The 16,592-nt window shown below is 45.4% G+C and overlaps 2 protein-coding genes and 1 non-coding gene across 3 annotated transcripts; 2 read left to right on the forward strand and 1 right to left on the reverse strand.

Moving 5' to 3' along the window:
* The first annotated feature begins 1,437 nt into the window (after positions 1-1,437).
* Positions 1,438-7,741, forward strand: LOC125521265 (MADS-box transcription factor 55-like). Its single transcript, XM_048686329.1, has 8 exons — positions 1,438-1,982; positions 5,081-5,162; positions 5,275-5,336; positions 5,438-5,537; positions 5,624-5,665; positions 6,721-6,762; positions 6,897-7,048; positions 7,409-7,741. The coding sequence occupies exons 1-8, from the start codon at positions 1,801-1,803 to the stop codon at positions 7,422-7,424; spliced, it is 678 nt and encodes a 225-aa protein (XP_048542286.1). The 5' UTR covers positions 1,438-1,800; the 3' UTR covers positions 7,425-7,741.
* A 54-nt stretch (positions 7,742-7,795) lies between these two features.
* Positions 7,796-7,869, reverse strand: TRNAV-AAC. Its single transcript has one exon. It is a non-coding gene; the product is annotated as a tRNA-Val (tRNA).
* Positions 7,870-13,498: 5,629 nt separating this feature from the next.
* On the forward strand, positions 13,499-14,482 carry LOC125518542 (BTB/POZ and MATH domain-containing protein 1-like). The gene has a single exon (XM_048683354.1). It carries the CDS (start codon positions 13,499-13,501, stop codon positions 14,480-14,482), a length of 984 nt encoding a protein of 327 aa, XP_048539311.1.
* Positions 14,483-16,592: the final 2,110 nt, after the last annotated feature.

A 16,592-nucleotide genomic window follows, 5' to 3' on the forward strand; every position in this document is an offset into this window, starting at 1 on the left:
TGTGCTTAAGTGTATTCGTCAGGACGAAGTCAACGAAGCTCCAGCATGAATTCCTGCCGTCTCCTTTGGGCGACGATGTTAGGATTTCTGGCCGTACGTGCACAATGACGAGAGCTAGTGTTAGACACTTTAGATCAATTCAAGGGTTCAGCAGGGATGACCATTACTCCATGGTGTTGGCCCTTAGAGGCACGTGTATGAAGATTTCCGGTTGTCATTCACAATGTCATGCTGGCTCCAGTACAGAAACAACGATGGTAGCACCTCGGCGGCTCATTCTGGTGGCGGTGATAGTCGTTTGGTGGTTTAGAGACCTTGATGTAATTTGTACTATGTTTGAGGTGCTTTAACTTCCGATGAATTTTCATAAAAGATTTAGATACTTCGAAAAAAAAAACTCTTAAACAGATCAGTCCATGCATAATGCCTGACCATGAAAGAGAGGTGTTAAGCAGGAAAGCAATACCAAGAAGATGCTCATCAGGAAAGTATACTTTGCCTTGAGCAACCACTCTTTACGCCAGAAATTCCAGCTCCATCAATCGCTTTCAAAAAATTAATAATCGTTCTCACAGAAAAGCATACAATGCCTAGCACGCAAAGACGATATCTAACGGAGTTGACAAGAGAAAGAAAGAAAATTCGCAAGAGAAGCTTCAGCTGACAAGGCGGCCCTCCCTCCGTCTTTGGACTGTAGGGCATAGCTGTCCATGAGAGTGCGTGAAAAGCTCTGCCCTACTGTTTATCCACAGTGCTCACACGCCATGGCTAGGGGCGCTAGGCCAATGAGCATGAGAAAACACCGCACCTCTCGCGGCAAGAGGCGACGCACGCCACGGCCCCCCGCACAGAGATCCCCTGCACCCACGAATCCATCGGTCACCCCTCCTGTTCCCTCCACGACCCGTCCCACTCCACCACGTCCCATCAATCGGCACCACCCAACAGGCATGAGATTAGTAGTAAGATTAATTAATCAGCGCGACCCGACACCCCAACCAGCCGAGTGATTAATCAAGCTAACCACCCGCAACTGTTCACGGCGACGATGATAAGCCCGGGCCAAGCTGTGACGTGCAAAAAAAGCAAGAAAAAGCACCCGAATTGGAGGAGTACCTGCGCTGGCTGGGGGCGCGGACCCTGCCACATGCACGGCGATCCCGCGCCGGAACAGGGAATCTAGCCCGGCGGCCGCCGCACGCGCGCGGGCCTGCCACGGCCAGTACTGTTCCGACCCGCCCCTCCCCTCCGCCACCCTTCCTTTCCTAATCGGGACCGCCTTTAATTCGCTCCCACACCCGTCGTCGTCGTAGCTCCTGGGGGAGGAAAAGGACCGGCCGTGCCGACCTGCCGTGCGGCGGAGATTTTCCGGGCCTGTATAGGTATACCATAAAATAATATATAAACAACGACCGGCGCGGCCAGGTGGAGCGTGCGGGGGCACGGGCCCGGTCGCGCCCCCGATTTGTTTAACCGCCAGCTTACTGTTCGGGCTCCCCCCGCCGGCCAATGGGAGCGCACCGTACGCCGCGGCCCCGGGGAGGGGAGGCGAGCGGGCGGGCGAGCGAGACCTCTCCCTCCCTCCCTCACCTTTCCCGTCGCTCCCCCTCCTCCTCCCATTGGCGGGGCGCCGTTTATATACTAGGCGCACACACGCGGGCGCGGCAGAGGGTAAAAATCTAGCCAGCCGGTGCTCCTTTGTTTGTTTGTTTGTTTGTTTGTTCGTGCGGCTGAGCAGGAGGAGGGAGGAGGACGGCGGCGCCGGAGCAGCTGGGAGCGGTTCAGGCAGGGCGGATCGAGATGGCGCGGGAGAGGCGGGCGATACGGCGGATAGAGAGCGCGGCGGCGCGGCAGGTGACCTTCTCCAAGCGGAGGCGCGGGCTGTTCAAGAAGGCCGAGGAGCTCGCCGTGCTCTGCGACGCCGACGTCGCGCTCGTCGTCTTCTCCTCCACCGGCAAGCTCTCCCAGTTCGCCAGCTCCAGGCACGTACCCTCGCCTCTCCTCTCTTTCCTCCCCGCCCTCTCACCCCCATCTCCCATCTCACACACGCATACACATGTGTTCTTCTACCTTCTCCATTCTATCTTTTCTCTCTTACTCCAGATCTGTCCGTTCTTCTCGTGTCCCCGACTCGATGCGGATTCGGGATCCTCTTGCTGCACGGGCTAGCTAGGGTTCCCCACCCTTCCCGCACCGCCACCCACCGGCCTGATTTCCTCCTCCGCTTCTAGGTTTCGGATTCGGTTACGATGTCATCACATGATGCTACGAAGAGCCACCATTTTCTACTCATCATGGCTAAAGATCCTCACGGCCTCCGTCCTTTGCACCGATCCGGCCGGGCTCGATTCCGGAGAAATGGGGAATTTTTTCACTGTAGTTTCGGCACAGTACCAGATCGATCTCCACCTCTTTTGCTCGATCCGTTCGCGTGTCCTACGCCGGGGAACACGCTGGTGTCCTCCGGTCACTCGCGTGTTCTTTCGCCTTCTTTTAGTAAAATACTATAAGCCGGAAGCCTATCCGTGGCTCTCCGGAATCTGGATCGGCGCGTGGGGTGGCAGCAAAAGGCGTCTCTGCAGCTCGTGCACGCCCGTACGTACCTGTGATTTCATGTGGTGGCGGCATGCCGTATGCATACCATGCCTGCGTGCAAAGAGCTCCCCTCCCTCTGGGCTGAGCTCTCGTGCTCTGTGCAGCCGTGGATAGACTGATAGAGTAGTACGTACTCCTCCACTAGCAGTAGGATAAGAGTAGTAGTTTTTCTTGGGCTACTCCTAGGTTGTTGCTATTGGGTTACATTTATGGGATTTGGGCGCTTACCACTATTGTCTGTTCCGATACTACCAGAGAAAAATAACATTTCAAGTACTACCAGCATCGTGGCTCTGCTGCATGTGTTGCGTAATCATAACCTTGTGTACCGGCAGGTTGTCCTAATTTTTTTCTTGACAATTTCCTCTTGGTACTCGAAAGCAGGTTAATTATATATAATATAATTGTATGTACTTTCTGTAAGCTTGTACTCCCTCTGTAAACTAATATAAGAGTGTTTAGATCACTATTTTAGTGATCTAAACGCTCTTATATTAGTTTACGGAGGGAGTACAATGCAAGATGCATGCCTAGAGGAGATGCTTGTGAAAATGATCTGATTTTACTTAAGCACCTATTCTTATTTGTATAACACGGACGCTAGGCACCTCTATATATATAGAAAGCAATGGTGATTAAGAAAAAACCGGTTTATTTTTACAAGCACCTTGCATTGTACATGGTTTTAGGGAACGGTTTGTGCAATTCTTTTACGGCATTCATGTTGGAGCCGAATGCACTGTTGGGATTTGTTTGAGTGAGAGGTGATATTTGCCACTTGGCATGGTTTTGCCGAGGAAAAGGGAGAGTTGCATTTAACATTTAAGTATAAGCAGTGATGGAAGTGCTTATGGAACCATATGCTATTCCTTTGCCAAACTTTGACATGTCATTGGTGATTTCTAATAGTCTACCATAACTAGTCGAAGAAGAAAGGCACACACATTTTCTTATAATAATTTTTCGTTAATTGCGTCATCCTCTTATAATATTTGATTGATGCCTGGCAGTTTTGTCGCTTGGTGCTGTATGCACGATTGCACTAATGAAACTGGGAGGCTGTGCTCCTGTTATGAATAAAAATCTGCTATGCAATGTGTTATCCAATATGAATTTGAGAAGATCTATGTACCAAATTAAACAAACCCTAACCGAATCATGTATGCATAGAACAATTAAGTACTTTGAGTTTGTGGCTGTACCATGCACCTTAAGGACATGCTTGGAAGAGGAATATTTCTTGGTTAAAGTGTTGGTATTTAGTTTAAATTTGACTTAATACAAAAGTTATACCAAGAAGTATTATTCTATGAAAGTGCCCCTAATTAAGTCTTTACAATCAAGACTCCTATAGATCTAATCAGAAATTTGTTTACGTACCATCTTTCTGATGACATTACTTTCTCAGAAGTAACTCTGGCTTCTTCTTTTTTCCGGGGAAAAAGTAACTGTGCTAACATATATAAAGGCACATATATGTGCGGCCATGTATTTCACTTTAAATACAGGCATTCACATCTCTAGCTTTAAGCATATTAGATGCTATTGCATCCATTTTATGCATGGTACCCAGCAATGCGCAGCCTCCAATTATTTTATTGTTGTTATTGGCTTGAGAATACAATTTTATGTTTCAGATCGAACCATTCAAAATCCATCCATTTGTACAAGATGTTACACAGTTCCAAATAGCTTGAACATAACCCTTTTTACTTAAGAAGATAAACTAATAATTAAGTATCATGGATACTTTTTACATCATACTATAAAATGACCTTTGGAATGTTGGACACCCCTAGCTTCAAAAGAGGATAAGAATTCAGTGCTTTATATATACTATAAAAAAAATTAACTCTTTGAAATCCTCATTTCTATGCATGTGATATGAGATAGATTATATATGATATATATACGAGAGAAAAACGAGTTTATCAGTTCTGAACAAGTGGATAATATCTTAATTATTTCAGTTGGATACTTCTGGACAATTCACTACTATATATGTGTGTGTGATTTGCAGGTTATTCCTCTTATGTACTAGCTCCTTCCCAAAATATAAGGCGCTGATTGACTTTTCTGGTCTTCGTTACACAACTTTGACTATGATTTTCATGTATTATATGTCTGCAAAATTAGTATACAGACATATGAAATAAAATTGTTTTGAAAGATAAATACGACGATACCATTTATACATGTTTAATCCATGTACTTTGGGATATATTAGTCAAAGTCGTGCATCAAAGACCGTGCAAAGTCAATCACGCCTTATATTTTGGGAAGGAGGGAGTACCTTGAACACATGATACTGTATAAAGTTAATATGATATGCCCCTGATCAATTAATACTACATTATATGCTGGTGTACCTTCAAACACTTTTGTACAGAATCTTGCTTGTATTACTATTTTTATATACATTATTAATTTCGTGATAAACTGTATATTTGTGTAAATTCTGATGTGATTTTGGTTTGGTGAACAGTATGAACGAGATCATTGACAAGTATAGTACTCATTCAAAGAACCTGGGGAAATCTGATCAGCAGCCGGCTATTGATTTAAATGTATGTATAGCATTTTTTTTGTAAAAAAGAGAGCAAAAAGTTATGTAATTAACTAGGAATTATACTATTCCTAACGAAAATGATAACAGTTACAGATGTATTATCTTTTCAGTTAGAGCACTGCAAGTATGACAGTTTGAATGAACAACTCGCAGAAGCAAGTCTTGGACTTAGGTTATGTTCTGTTCCCATCCTGGATTTGTGTGATTAACTATAAGTTGTTAACTACAAAGCGGCTGAAATATTAACGGTTAATGCCATGCTCTATATTATAGACACATGAGAGGTGAGGAACTTGACGGACTGAGTGTCGGTGAGTTGCAGCAGATGGAAAAGAATCTCGAAACAGGATTGCAGAGGGTGCTTTGTACAAAGGTAGGGTGACATCTCTTTCTCCTTCAGCTTGGTTTTGATTGTGCAGGCACTATGCCAATTGTTTCACATGATATATGTGTCTGCAGGACCGGCAATTCATGCAACAAATTAGTGACCTCCAACAAAAGGTGAGGAATGATCTCTATTGTTTATTTAGGCTTTTGGCAGCAGATTGCGCAGTTCCTTTTTTGGATCATGTATGTCAGGCAAATTATCAAACTACTTACACATGTATATTTCTTTACAGAGGGAGTATTAGATATACATGTATGTAATGGAGTCGAATGGGTTTTATGGCAGTTACCTGAATTGTTGCAGGCATGTAGGAAATTAATTGTTTGAACTGGTTCAAAAAAATTTGTTTGAAAATGTTGCATGCTAAGAACCTTAATTTATAGTGAATAATATTGTGTATGACATATGTTGCTGATTGCTGAACTCTCAAGTGACCTTAATTTATATTGACTATTGCTAATAGAGCCCATTAGTAGGGAAATTAAATTGTTAATTCCAATTCTCATAGATTCATAGGGAATGCCCTTCCAGTATGCACAGAGATGGAGAATGATATGAATATACATGTGGAAGTAGTAGATGTGCATGTCATGTGCAACAAGACAATACCTAAAATTGGCACAGTACATGTTAAACAAGAGGCAAATCGACAAGTGGACTCTTTTTTCTTTCCCATATTGATAATGTCAAGAGAGGTTGGGGTAGACCGAACTTGACATGGGAGGAGTTCATAAAGAGAGATCTGAAGGACTGGAGTATCACCAAAGAACTAGCCATGGACAGGGGCATGTGGAAGCTTACTATCCATGTGCCAGAACTATGAGTTGGTTGCGAGATCTTGTGGGTTTCACCTCTAGCCTACCCCAACTTGTTTGGGACTAAAGGCTTTGTTGTTGTTGTTGTTGTTGTTGTTGTATATTGAATGAAATGTTATCAGCAATATATCCCTTTATGTGTGGTTTTAAAATTTTATTATTTATTTAAGTGGAAGAAATTATTCTTTTACCACCAACACAGTCAATGGAGTTGCTCCCTGATTGCATTATTTTTATTATAAACTATTCAGCAACACAAAATTGACTAGATTAAGTTTATTGGTTTTGAGAATATTTTTGGTGTACTTCTACAAGGTGAACATTTGATAATGTAATTTCTCTTTTCCTTGTAGGGAACACAGCTGGCAGAGGAAAATATGCGCTTGAAAAACCAAGTAATAAGATTTTAGATGCATTCGTAGTCCTGCACTTAATCAATCTTTATAAGAAGTGCAGCTTGAACAAAAGTCCAATAAAAGTTGAGGTGGCAGAGTACACATTTACATCATGTTCGTGTGCTTGGATGTAGATGCATGAGGTGCCAACTGCTAGCACGGCCGTTGCCGAAGCCGAAAATGTTGTCCCTGAAGATGCTCATTCATCTGACTCTGTGATGACGGCAGTACATTCGGGAAGCTCACAGGACAATGATGACGGTTCTGATATATCCCTGAAACTAGCGTGAGTTTCGTCCAGAAACCCTTGCTCATCATCTTTATCCTGATCATATGCTAGTCTCAAAATGCCTTCATAGAATCTGCGACATGAGAAAAAATATATATAGTAGTTACTCCCTCCGTTCCCAAATTGTATATTTTGTACTCCCTCTGTACTATACTTTTGGGACGGAGGGAGTACTATTATGGGACGGAGGGAGTAGTTAGCTCTGATAACTGGAGATGAGTCTGACAGCTCTAATTTCAATGTGTGTTTGTCGGTTTTTATTTTTGAGGGAACCAATGTGTGTCTGTCACCTGACTGAGTTACCAACAGTTTATATCATCAATTCTGAAATGTGGCAGATTCTTATTCACTGAACAGGTTACCTTGGAAGTAAGGACCGTGGGGAGGCCACCATGAGTTGCCTTGGTAGAGAGAAGATGTGAAATGCTATGGGGAATCACTCCAAGATAGGCTGGCTGGAATGGTCCCATAGTAGAAGCCAGATCAGTTTAACCCGATCGAGTTGTCGTTTTATGTCTCCGTTTGCACGGCGCAGTTGTCCACCTTTATGCCTGGGAATTCAGTCACTGAACTTGTAGCGTATCTTCTTGTCTTGCTCTGTAGCGACATGTATCATTCGTGCAAACTATGTATGTGCCTGCTACGGCTATGTGTACTTATTTTATGATGAAGCGTAAGCGTGTTAGTGAATTTGCAATTCGCTGAGGCAGGGCAAAAAAGCTTAAAAATATATTTAGAAAAATGTGGCATCGCCCGGGATTGAACCGGAGACCTTCAGTGTGTTAGACTGATGTGATAGCCAGCTACACCACAACACCATAATTAATTTTCTTATTGTAATGTTTTATTTATATATTTTAATAGATGATAGTGTCAATCCGTGATGAACACATGATCTACTTATCGAGCTATTTTTTTACAGTTTTGTGCCTTATGAAAGGAGAAATTGGAGGCTACCAAAATCTGAGATTTCACAGGTGCAGATCTTCGGTTTAGATTAGAATTCGCTCAAAGAATCAAGTGGCACTCTCGCTAAGCTTTTATTCATCCTCCATAATGTTTACTTGAAGCTCTCTAGGTTGACCTAACCAAACAGGGCGATCAAACCCGAGAGTTAAAGAATGCCTAGCGAGATTGTGATCCTCGAAATTCGAGATCCTAAACTCATGAACGATATTACAATCAGCAAAACCCGTAGATCGGTCTATGATTTCTTGTACGATAGTATTACTTTGCCACGAAATTTTGCTTGATGTCGTTCACCACCGTCTTTCAGTCACTTGCAATGTGAATTCGCTGGACCTGGACATACAGGTCCTCGGCAAGTGCTTGTCCTTCACGGACAGCCAGAGCTTCGAGGGTAGTTGGGTCTGCAACAAATCTGAATATAACCGATGATGCTCCTAGGAACTCTCCCCTTTCGTTTCTGCACACCACTGCTGCAGCTCCAAACGCATCCTCTTGTGATACAACCTCGTCCACGTTCATTTTTACTAGACCGCCCAGTGGAGGGATCCACGTAGCATTACGAACACTAGTAGCCCCGGATCCCACTGGTGCTTCTTTAGCAATAATCTGAAGGTCCTTTTGGAAAAAAATGATGAAAGATTTGTAGCAAATGGACTCTCGAAGATCTCCTCATAGATAGGTTTCCTTCTGGCTCGCCAAATTGCCAAAGTCACTGTCATACGAGTGGACTCATCCTGCGCCAATTTTTCATGCATTGAAAACAGCCAACACTTTGCATTCATTGACAAATCGCTGCACATGCACTCCACTGTCTCCTCTGAAGATAGAGACCAAACGCTCCTCGCCATCACAGAATCAATAAGAGCATGCTTCCAACTGTCTTGCGCAGAGCATAAAGCACATACTAGGGAGGTAGAAATGTTGCGGTGATGGAGTAAGTCTCCTATTGGAAGAGATTCATGGCACAACCTCCATAGAAAAAAATTCAGTTTTGAAGGAACCTTAATATTCCAAAGAGCTGTCCATGCCCGCTCCTCTCTAACTGAATCAAAGTGGCTTCCAGTATGCTGTAACAGTGACTCCCCTTGCAACTTTGTTCGCAGCAGAAATTTGTAAACTGAGCTGACTGGAAACACTCCTCGATCATCCTCTCCCCATGCCCAAAAATCATCCAGTCGTCTGGTACATAGTGGGAATCCCAAGATTAAATCTGCATCAACTGGGAGGAAAACTTCTCGGCCCCTGTCCTCACGCCATGCAGCTGACGAGCTGTCTATTCATTCTGAAACAAAAACTGGCTTATCATGTACCAAAGAAGTCAACGTCTCATCAGTCCAGACCGAGGGATCCAGTTGTGCTCAATTTTTTTTGTTTTCTCACCAGTCCCAATTCTGCTTATTAGGCCATGAGCCAAAGCATCTCGATCATCTAGCACCGCCCTCCAAATCTGTGATGGGTTAGAACCCAAATATGCCTCAAGAAAAGAATCATTGGGTAAGTATTTTGCTTTCAAAATTCTTGCACTCAAAGTAAGGGGTGCTTGGATCAGGCGCCAAGCTTGTCTTGCTACAAGAGATAAATTAAATAGCTTCATATCCCGAAATCCAAGACCTCCCAACGACTTTGGCTTGGTGCACACATCTCATGAAATCCAGCAAGGTGTTATTTTTCTTTTTTTGCACCCCACCAAAACCGGCGGATCATTGACTTTATACTCTCGCAAATACCCATGGGAAGCCTGAAGCATGGCATTGAATAGACAGGGATTGCTTGGGCCACCGCCTTGATCAATGCTACTTGTGAGCTGCGTTGGGATTTCCTCGAAGACGAAAGGATGATGCAATACAATAGAGATAAATATTTTCCTTAGTTATGGAACCAAGGTTATCAATGCAGTGGGAGAACCAAGCAACAGTATATAAACATTATCTGCACATAAACAACAAATACTTGCAACCCAACAAATAGAGGGGTTGTCAATCCCTCAACGGTTACGAGCGAGATTAAATGATATAGTTTTTGATAGATAGATCAAACCAAAATACAAAATAAAAAAATTGCAGCGAGATATTTTTGGTTTTAATATATGATAGAAAATAGACTTGGGGCCATAGTTTTCACTAGAGGCTTCTCTCATAAAAATAACATACGGTGGGTAAACAAATTACTGTTAGGCAATTAACAGAAGAGCAAAAATTATGACGATATCCGACACAATGATCATGTATATAGGCATCACGTCCGAGACAAGTAGACCAAAACTATTCTGCATCTACTACTATTACTTCACACGTCGACCGCTATACATCATGCATCTAGTGTATTAAGTTCATGAAAGAACAGAGTAACGCCTTAAGCAAGATGACATGATGTAGACAAGATGTTGTAGGGTGAAACCCTAGGGGGGATCTTTTCACACTTGGAGGGGGAAAAGTGATGAACACACAAGAACACAAGGGGAAAATCACTCAAACATACCCAAATCACACATCCACTAGAGTAGCATACATGAGATCCACAAGCATACAGGAACAATTCAAGGAAAATAGCACTAGGGTAGAGTTCTTCCCACTCCAAGGAGGTGAGGCCTTGATGTTGATCTTCTCCAAGAGGAGGCCTTGATAATCCACAAGGATTGTTCCCAAAGAGGGGTCTTGATCTCTAAGAGGAGGGGATACAAAGAGCAAAGCTCTCTCATGTCTCTCAAATACTTTGCTATCCCCTAGAACAAGCTAGGTGAGGGGTACTTATAGTCTAGGGACGAAATTGGGGGAAACATGGGTACATGGGTCTTTTAACTCTAAATGCGCGCAGGCATATTCGGTGGAGTCCGGGCACCCGAGGTAAAGTGGTCGGGGCACCCGGACCGGTCAGAGATAGGCGCCAATGAGGGGGGGGCACCTGGGGGTCGAAGGCCCGGGCACCCGGACGGGTCAGAGGAGGACCAGTCCCTGTGGTAGAAGAGCCAGGGCACCCAGAGGTGAGGGACAGCGCCCAGCAGGGTGGTCGGCACCCGGGGCGGCGGGCAGCACCCAAGCTGGGGAGGCCGGGCACCCGGGGTGTCCAGTGGCTCCACTCCTTCGTGCCCTTCTTCCTTCTCCTTCCCCTTGTATGCTCACGTCTCCCTCCTAGCTTCTTCATGGGCTTCTTCTTGGTACCCAATAATGCATAGAGTTTTCATTTGAGGTAGAATCCAACTCTTGTGTGCTCAGGTCTCCCTCCTAGCTTATTCATGGGCTTCGCCATGAATAGCAGAGCACTTATCAATGTGGCATGTCGGCCGAGGAACAACCACGAGCGCTTCCGGTCTTGAAAACGCCGTGTTCAGGTGACGCTCTCAAAGAAGATCGGCAGATTCGCCAACCATCAGACACAAACCCTGTACTGGAGAGGTCGTCACCTTCTGCTCGTCGCCATCACCATCCGAAGCGGCAGTCGCCGCCTCGCCGGCAACACCTCTGAATACCAGATCCACCACATGGGAGTAATGGCAGAAAACAAATCCCTTCAATCCATCGTTATCGTCACACATGAAACCGTCGAGATGTGGCTGGGATCGGGGAACAATTATTCCCAATGTCAACACCGCCGCCATCCAAAACACTAACGAAGAAATCTACAATCCTATCCCTAACTATAAACCAAGACAAAAAAAACTAGGGTTCCCTCCCCAGCTGTCGCCGGAGCGGCGAACGGAGGGGAAGAGAACCCTCGGCCTCGCCAGCGTAGTGAGGGGGGTTGTTGTTTCACTTTTCTTCCTGGAGAGAACGAGAGAAGGCACGAAGGAACCGTTCCGTCAAAGAAGGGCCGATTGTTTCAAACTGGGTAAAGGATAAAAGGAAAAAAAAAAGAGTAACATGACACAAGTAATTTGTTGTTCCAGTGGTTTGCGCTCTACTTTGTGAACTAGAGGTTGTGAGTTTGACCCGTCGTTCCAGCACAACTTTTTAAATTTAAAATAGCAAAAAAAAAATTAATGGGCCGGCCCAGCTCGGATAGGGCATGTGCGCCGGTTGACAAATTGCCTTTAACCCGAGGCGCTAAATAGGGTTTGCCCCTCCCTGCATGCCAATGCTTGAGTGTTGGGTCTATAATTCATGGGTGAGAGAAGTGGGTTATAGATTAGACATATATAATTCAACGCGGATATTCGGTAGGACATTATTTTTGTATTAATTATGTGATAATGTTAATATTTGGTATGTGATTAATTACACGCTAAACATATTCACCGCGTACCGTTTAGCGGAGATCCCTTAAAGCCCAAACTCGTAATACTACGATTCCGTATACACATCGAAGGCGAACTGGCAAACAAAATAGGCCCATCTTAGTTTACAGTCCGTCCTGGCTTAGGTTTGATCTTCCGTGTAGGTCGGGCTCTCGTCTGCTAGATTTGTCACGTTGAGTCCGTCGAGAATCGAAAGCAGATCGACCAATCTCTCTGCCGACTTGCTTTGTCGCCGCTCGCCGCCTCGTTGCTCCCTCGCTCTGCGCCGCCCGCCGGGGGCTAGGATTCCATCCAGACCATAAGCGGCGGTGATCGAAGCTCATGCTTCTGCCGTGCTAGCCATCCGCCAGTCTCCCTTTGTTTTCAAGGTACTCTACTACTCCGTCCGTAAAGAAATAATTTTATATTTAGATCATCAAAATAGTGATCTAAACGCTATTACATTTGTTTACAGAGGGAGTACCAGTCAGTGCAGTATTTTTTATGAAGAAATTATTACGACCTAGTATTTGTCTAGCAGTAGTTAACAATACACTTGGCAATAAAATCAATTCTTAGCTGCCTTTGCTGGGACTCATGTCGCATTCCTGATCATCTGGTCCGCCTGTTTAACCGAGTTGGGTGGTCTTCCTAGATTTTTTTTTTCAATTATGTAGTTATATATTTTTGTTTTTGTTAGATCATCTAACCATTATATTGCAGGGCAATCATACAATTGACATAGTATTAGATTGTACACATGTCCTAGGAAAGCATTAGATTGTACATAATTGTTAAAGAGTGCACACATACAATCAACAAAAATATGGTTATTTCCTTCAACACTTCACTTCTCAAAAGAAATTAATTATGGTTATTTTGCACACCTAAATGGCCACTGTTAGTATTATGCGCCAATCAGCCTAAAATATATAATCAGGCCATTCAAAAAAGGAAATTTTTTGTTCTGGGTATTTCATTTGAAAATTGACTCCACTTTTGGCTCACACTATATGCTCACTACATTACATGTTCTCTTATGGTCTTTTTTGGCTCGTAGATAAAGGGTATGAGCAGTTATCTGTGGGCTGTTGCAGGTGCCGCGTAAACGTCGTGTGTAAACCCAGCCGGAGCGCGTTGAACTGAAACGGCGAGCCGAAGCGTGTGCTCCGCCGGCGGTTGGGGTCTCCAAGCGTCTCCATCCAGTGCTCCTGGTGACAAAAAATCTAACCTTCTCCGTCGCAGGCCAAAAGTCTGAACCCCACGCCATGGTGGTGGACTCCATTTTCGCAGACTTCAGGCTTGACCCGAAAAGCGACTTGTATCTCTTCCAAACCCTCAGCGTAGGGCAGCACGTCCTGCGCATAGGATGCCATCCGCGCGGGACGGGGCACAGAGACGACGGCGACCTCTCCGTCGCCCTGCGGCTGGAGAGCAAATCCAGGAGCGTCAAGGTCGAATTCGACGCCTTCCTGACGGGCGGAGACGACGGCGCACCACCGCTCAGAGCAAAGCGGTCCACGTTTACGCAGGAGAAGACCTCCGATGACGTGGACGTCCATGGCTGGTTCCATTTCATGCGGAGCGACGTGGACCCACTTTTCGCGGCGCACGGCGCGGCCACGCTGGTGTGCGGGGCCGTGCTTGTGCGCGGCGACGACCCCGTCCCCGTCCCGGCGTCCGACATAGGCGACCATCTCGGGCGCCTGCTCGACCGCGCAGACGGCTCGGACGTCTCCTTCTCGGTCGCCGGCGAGACGTTCCGCGCGCACCGGGCCGTGCTCGCCGCCCGCTCGCCGGTGTTCAGGGCGGAGCTCTTCGGGTCCATGGCGGAGGCCGCGATGCCATGCATCACCCTGCACGACATCGAGCCGTCGACGTTCAGAATTCTGCTTCGGTTCATGTACACGGACGGGCTGCCCACGGACGAGGAGCTTCCAAGCTCTTCGGAGAGTTCGGAGACGACCGAGCTGTTTCAGCGTGTGCTTGCGGCGGCCGACCGGTACGATCTTGGCAGACTGAAGCTCCTCTGCGCCCAGAAGCTGTGGGAGAGCGTGTCGGTGGAGACGGTCGCTACTACCATGGGTTACGCTGAAATGCACAACTGCCCGGAGCTGAAGAAGAGGTGCCTCGACTTCTTCATGGCGGACAAGAACTTCAAGAAGGTGGTGGTGACCGACGGCTACTTCTGGCTCATCGGACGCTTCCCCTCCATTATTTATGATATAAGAGCACGGGTTGATGAGACTTGATTCACGGCAACATCATTCTAGTCTTGTGCAGAGTCTGACTGTTAATTGCAACAATTCTTTTTCAAGATGTGCTACATTTTATTTTTGTGGCTGCAACATATCAGAGAAAGCATAGTATATATTCACAAAAAAAAAAGAGATCATCATATATTTACAACATTTTCAAATTATTATCTCATCAAAATCAAAACATAATTGCAGAAGAAATATTATGTGTTTTCAACATAAACAAGTCTCTGGATCACAGAAAAACAAAAGAAAACTACAACGTATCAGGTAACAGTTGCAACAGTTTGACTCAACAACTCTAGAGAATAATTCTTCTACCGATCATGGGAGGTACATCATTTCTTCTATCGAGGGTCTCGACTCTGTGTCTTCTTCTTCAAGTTTCCGTGGCACATGACCAATTTTTTCATACTCCAACTATAAGGGAGAGCACACATATTTAAGGTCGACCGTCGCATCTCCGAAATCATTCACCACTTTGTTGCGGGAACTGTGGGACGAATGATCTGGTTTGACCCAATGCTTGGCGTGATGCCAGATTGATCAGCCGGGACAGAACATTTCCCTAAAATATATTGTTCTATATGTTTCTTCTCCATGTCTCGTCCATTATATATATATATATACAATTAAATAGCTACTTATCTTTCATTGATCGTATTCGCGGCAGCCGCGGCCAATGCCTTCATATGTTTTTTTTTCTTGAGAGTTGAGACAATGATGCATTCATATGTGCCTCGGTACAATTTCATCGGGTCATGGGTACCGGAGGAATGACAATCGTTCGTCCACTGAACAAGGGCACACGGAGCGAAACTCGAGCCCATGGAATTCCCTTTGAAAGGTTTAGGACACAACCCATAGAACAAAAGGCTCATTCATGATGGCCCAAATCTTGTTCTGCAATTGAATTGCAGGTCTGCACGGCAAACCCTATTTGGCGCCTTTAATGCCGGCTAAAGACAATTTTGCCAACTGACGCACACACCCCATCCGGGCTGGGCCGACCCATTTAGAATTTTTTTCTATTTAAAATTCACAAAATGTGTGCAGGAACGACATGTCGAACTCACGACCTCTAGTTCACATAGTAGAGCGCAAATCACTAGAATAATGTATCACTTGTGTCGTGTTACCCTTTTTTCTCTTTATCCTTTACCCAGTTCGTGGTAACCAGCCCTTCTTTGATGGAACGGTTCCTTCGTGCCATCTCTAGTTCTCTTCAGAGAGAAAAGGGCAGCAACGGTTTCCCCCCTCACTACGCCGCCAAGGCCAGGGGTTCTCTTCCCCTCCGTTCACCGCTCCGGCAACGGCTGGGGGAGGGAACCCTGGTATTTCAATCCTGGTTTCTAGTTAGGGATAGGATTGTAGATTTCTTGGTCGACGTTTTGGATGGCAGCGGGACGTTGGGAATAATTGTTCCCCGATCCCAGCCACATCTCGACGGCGTGTTGTGCGATGATGTCGATGGATCGAAGGGAGTTGTTTTCTGCCATTACTCCTGTGTGGTGGATCTATTGTTTAGAGGTGTTGTCGGTGAGGTAGCGGATACCGCTTCGGATGGCGATGGTGACGAACAGTAGGTGACAACCTCTCCAGTAATGGGTTTGTGTCTGATGGTTGGCGAATCTGTCGGTCTTCTTCGACAGCGTCGCCTGAAGACGGCGTTTTCGAGACGTGAAGCGCTCGGGGTTATTCCCCGACCGACATGCCACAACGATAAGTGCTCTGTTATTCATTGCAATCCTTTATTCGGTTCAGAAAGCTTCGATGCGATGTGGCGCCGACTGTCGTTTGTTTGCGGCTGCTATCTCGTCTACCTCTGATGGAGACGTCGAAGAAAGACGACAACAGGCTTGGATTTGGTTCAGCAATCTCTCCCTTAAGGACTTTGTTGTAATTTTTATTTTCTTGGGGGTGGATATGTCATTATTCCGGGACAGTTTTCTACTCTATTTCGGTGTGTGCCACACGCAATGTATGCTGGACATTTGCCTAATGAAAATGTGGTTACCCCTAAAAAAAGTTTGCGGCAACCAGCTGGTTTTGGGAAGCTTCCCAAACTGGTTTTTCTAGTTCACTGGGCGTTCTCCAAAACGGT

The sequence above is a fragment of the Triticum urartu genome, chromosome 7 (genome assembly GCF_003073215.2).
Source record: "Triticum urartu cultivar G1812 chromosome 7, Tu2.1, whole genome shotgun sequence".
Taxonomy (NCBI): domain Eukaryota; kingdom Viridiplantae; phylum Streptophyta; class Magnoliopsida; order Poales; family Poaceae; genus Triticum; species Triticum urartu.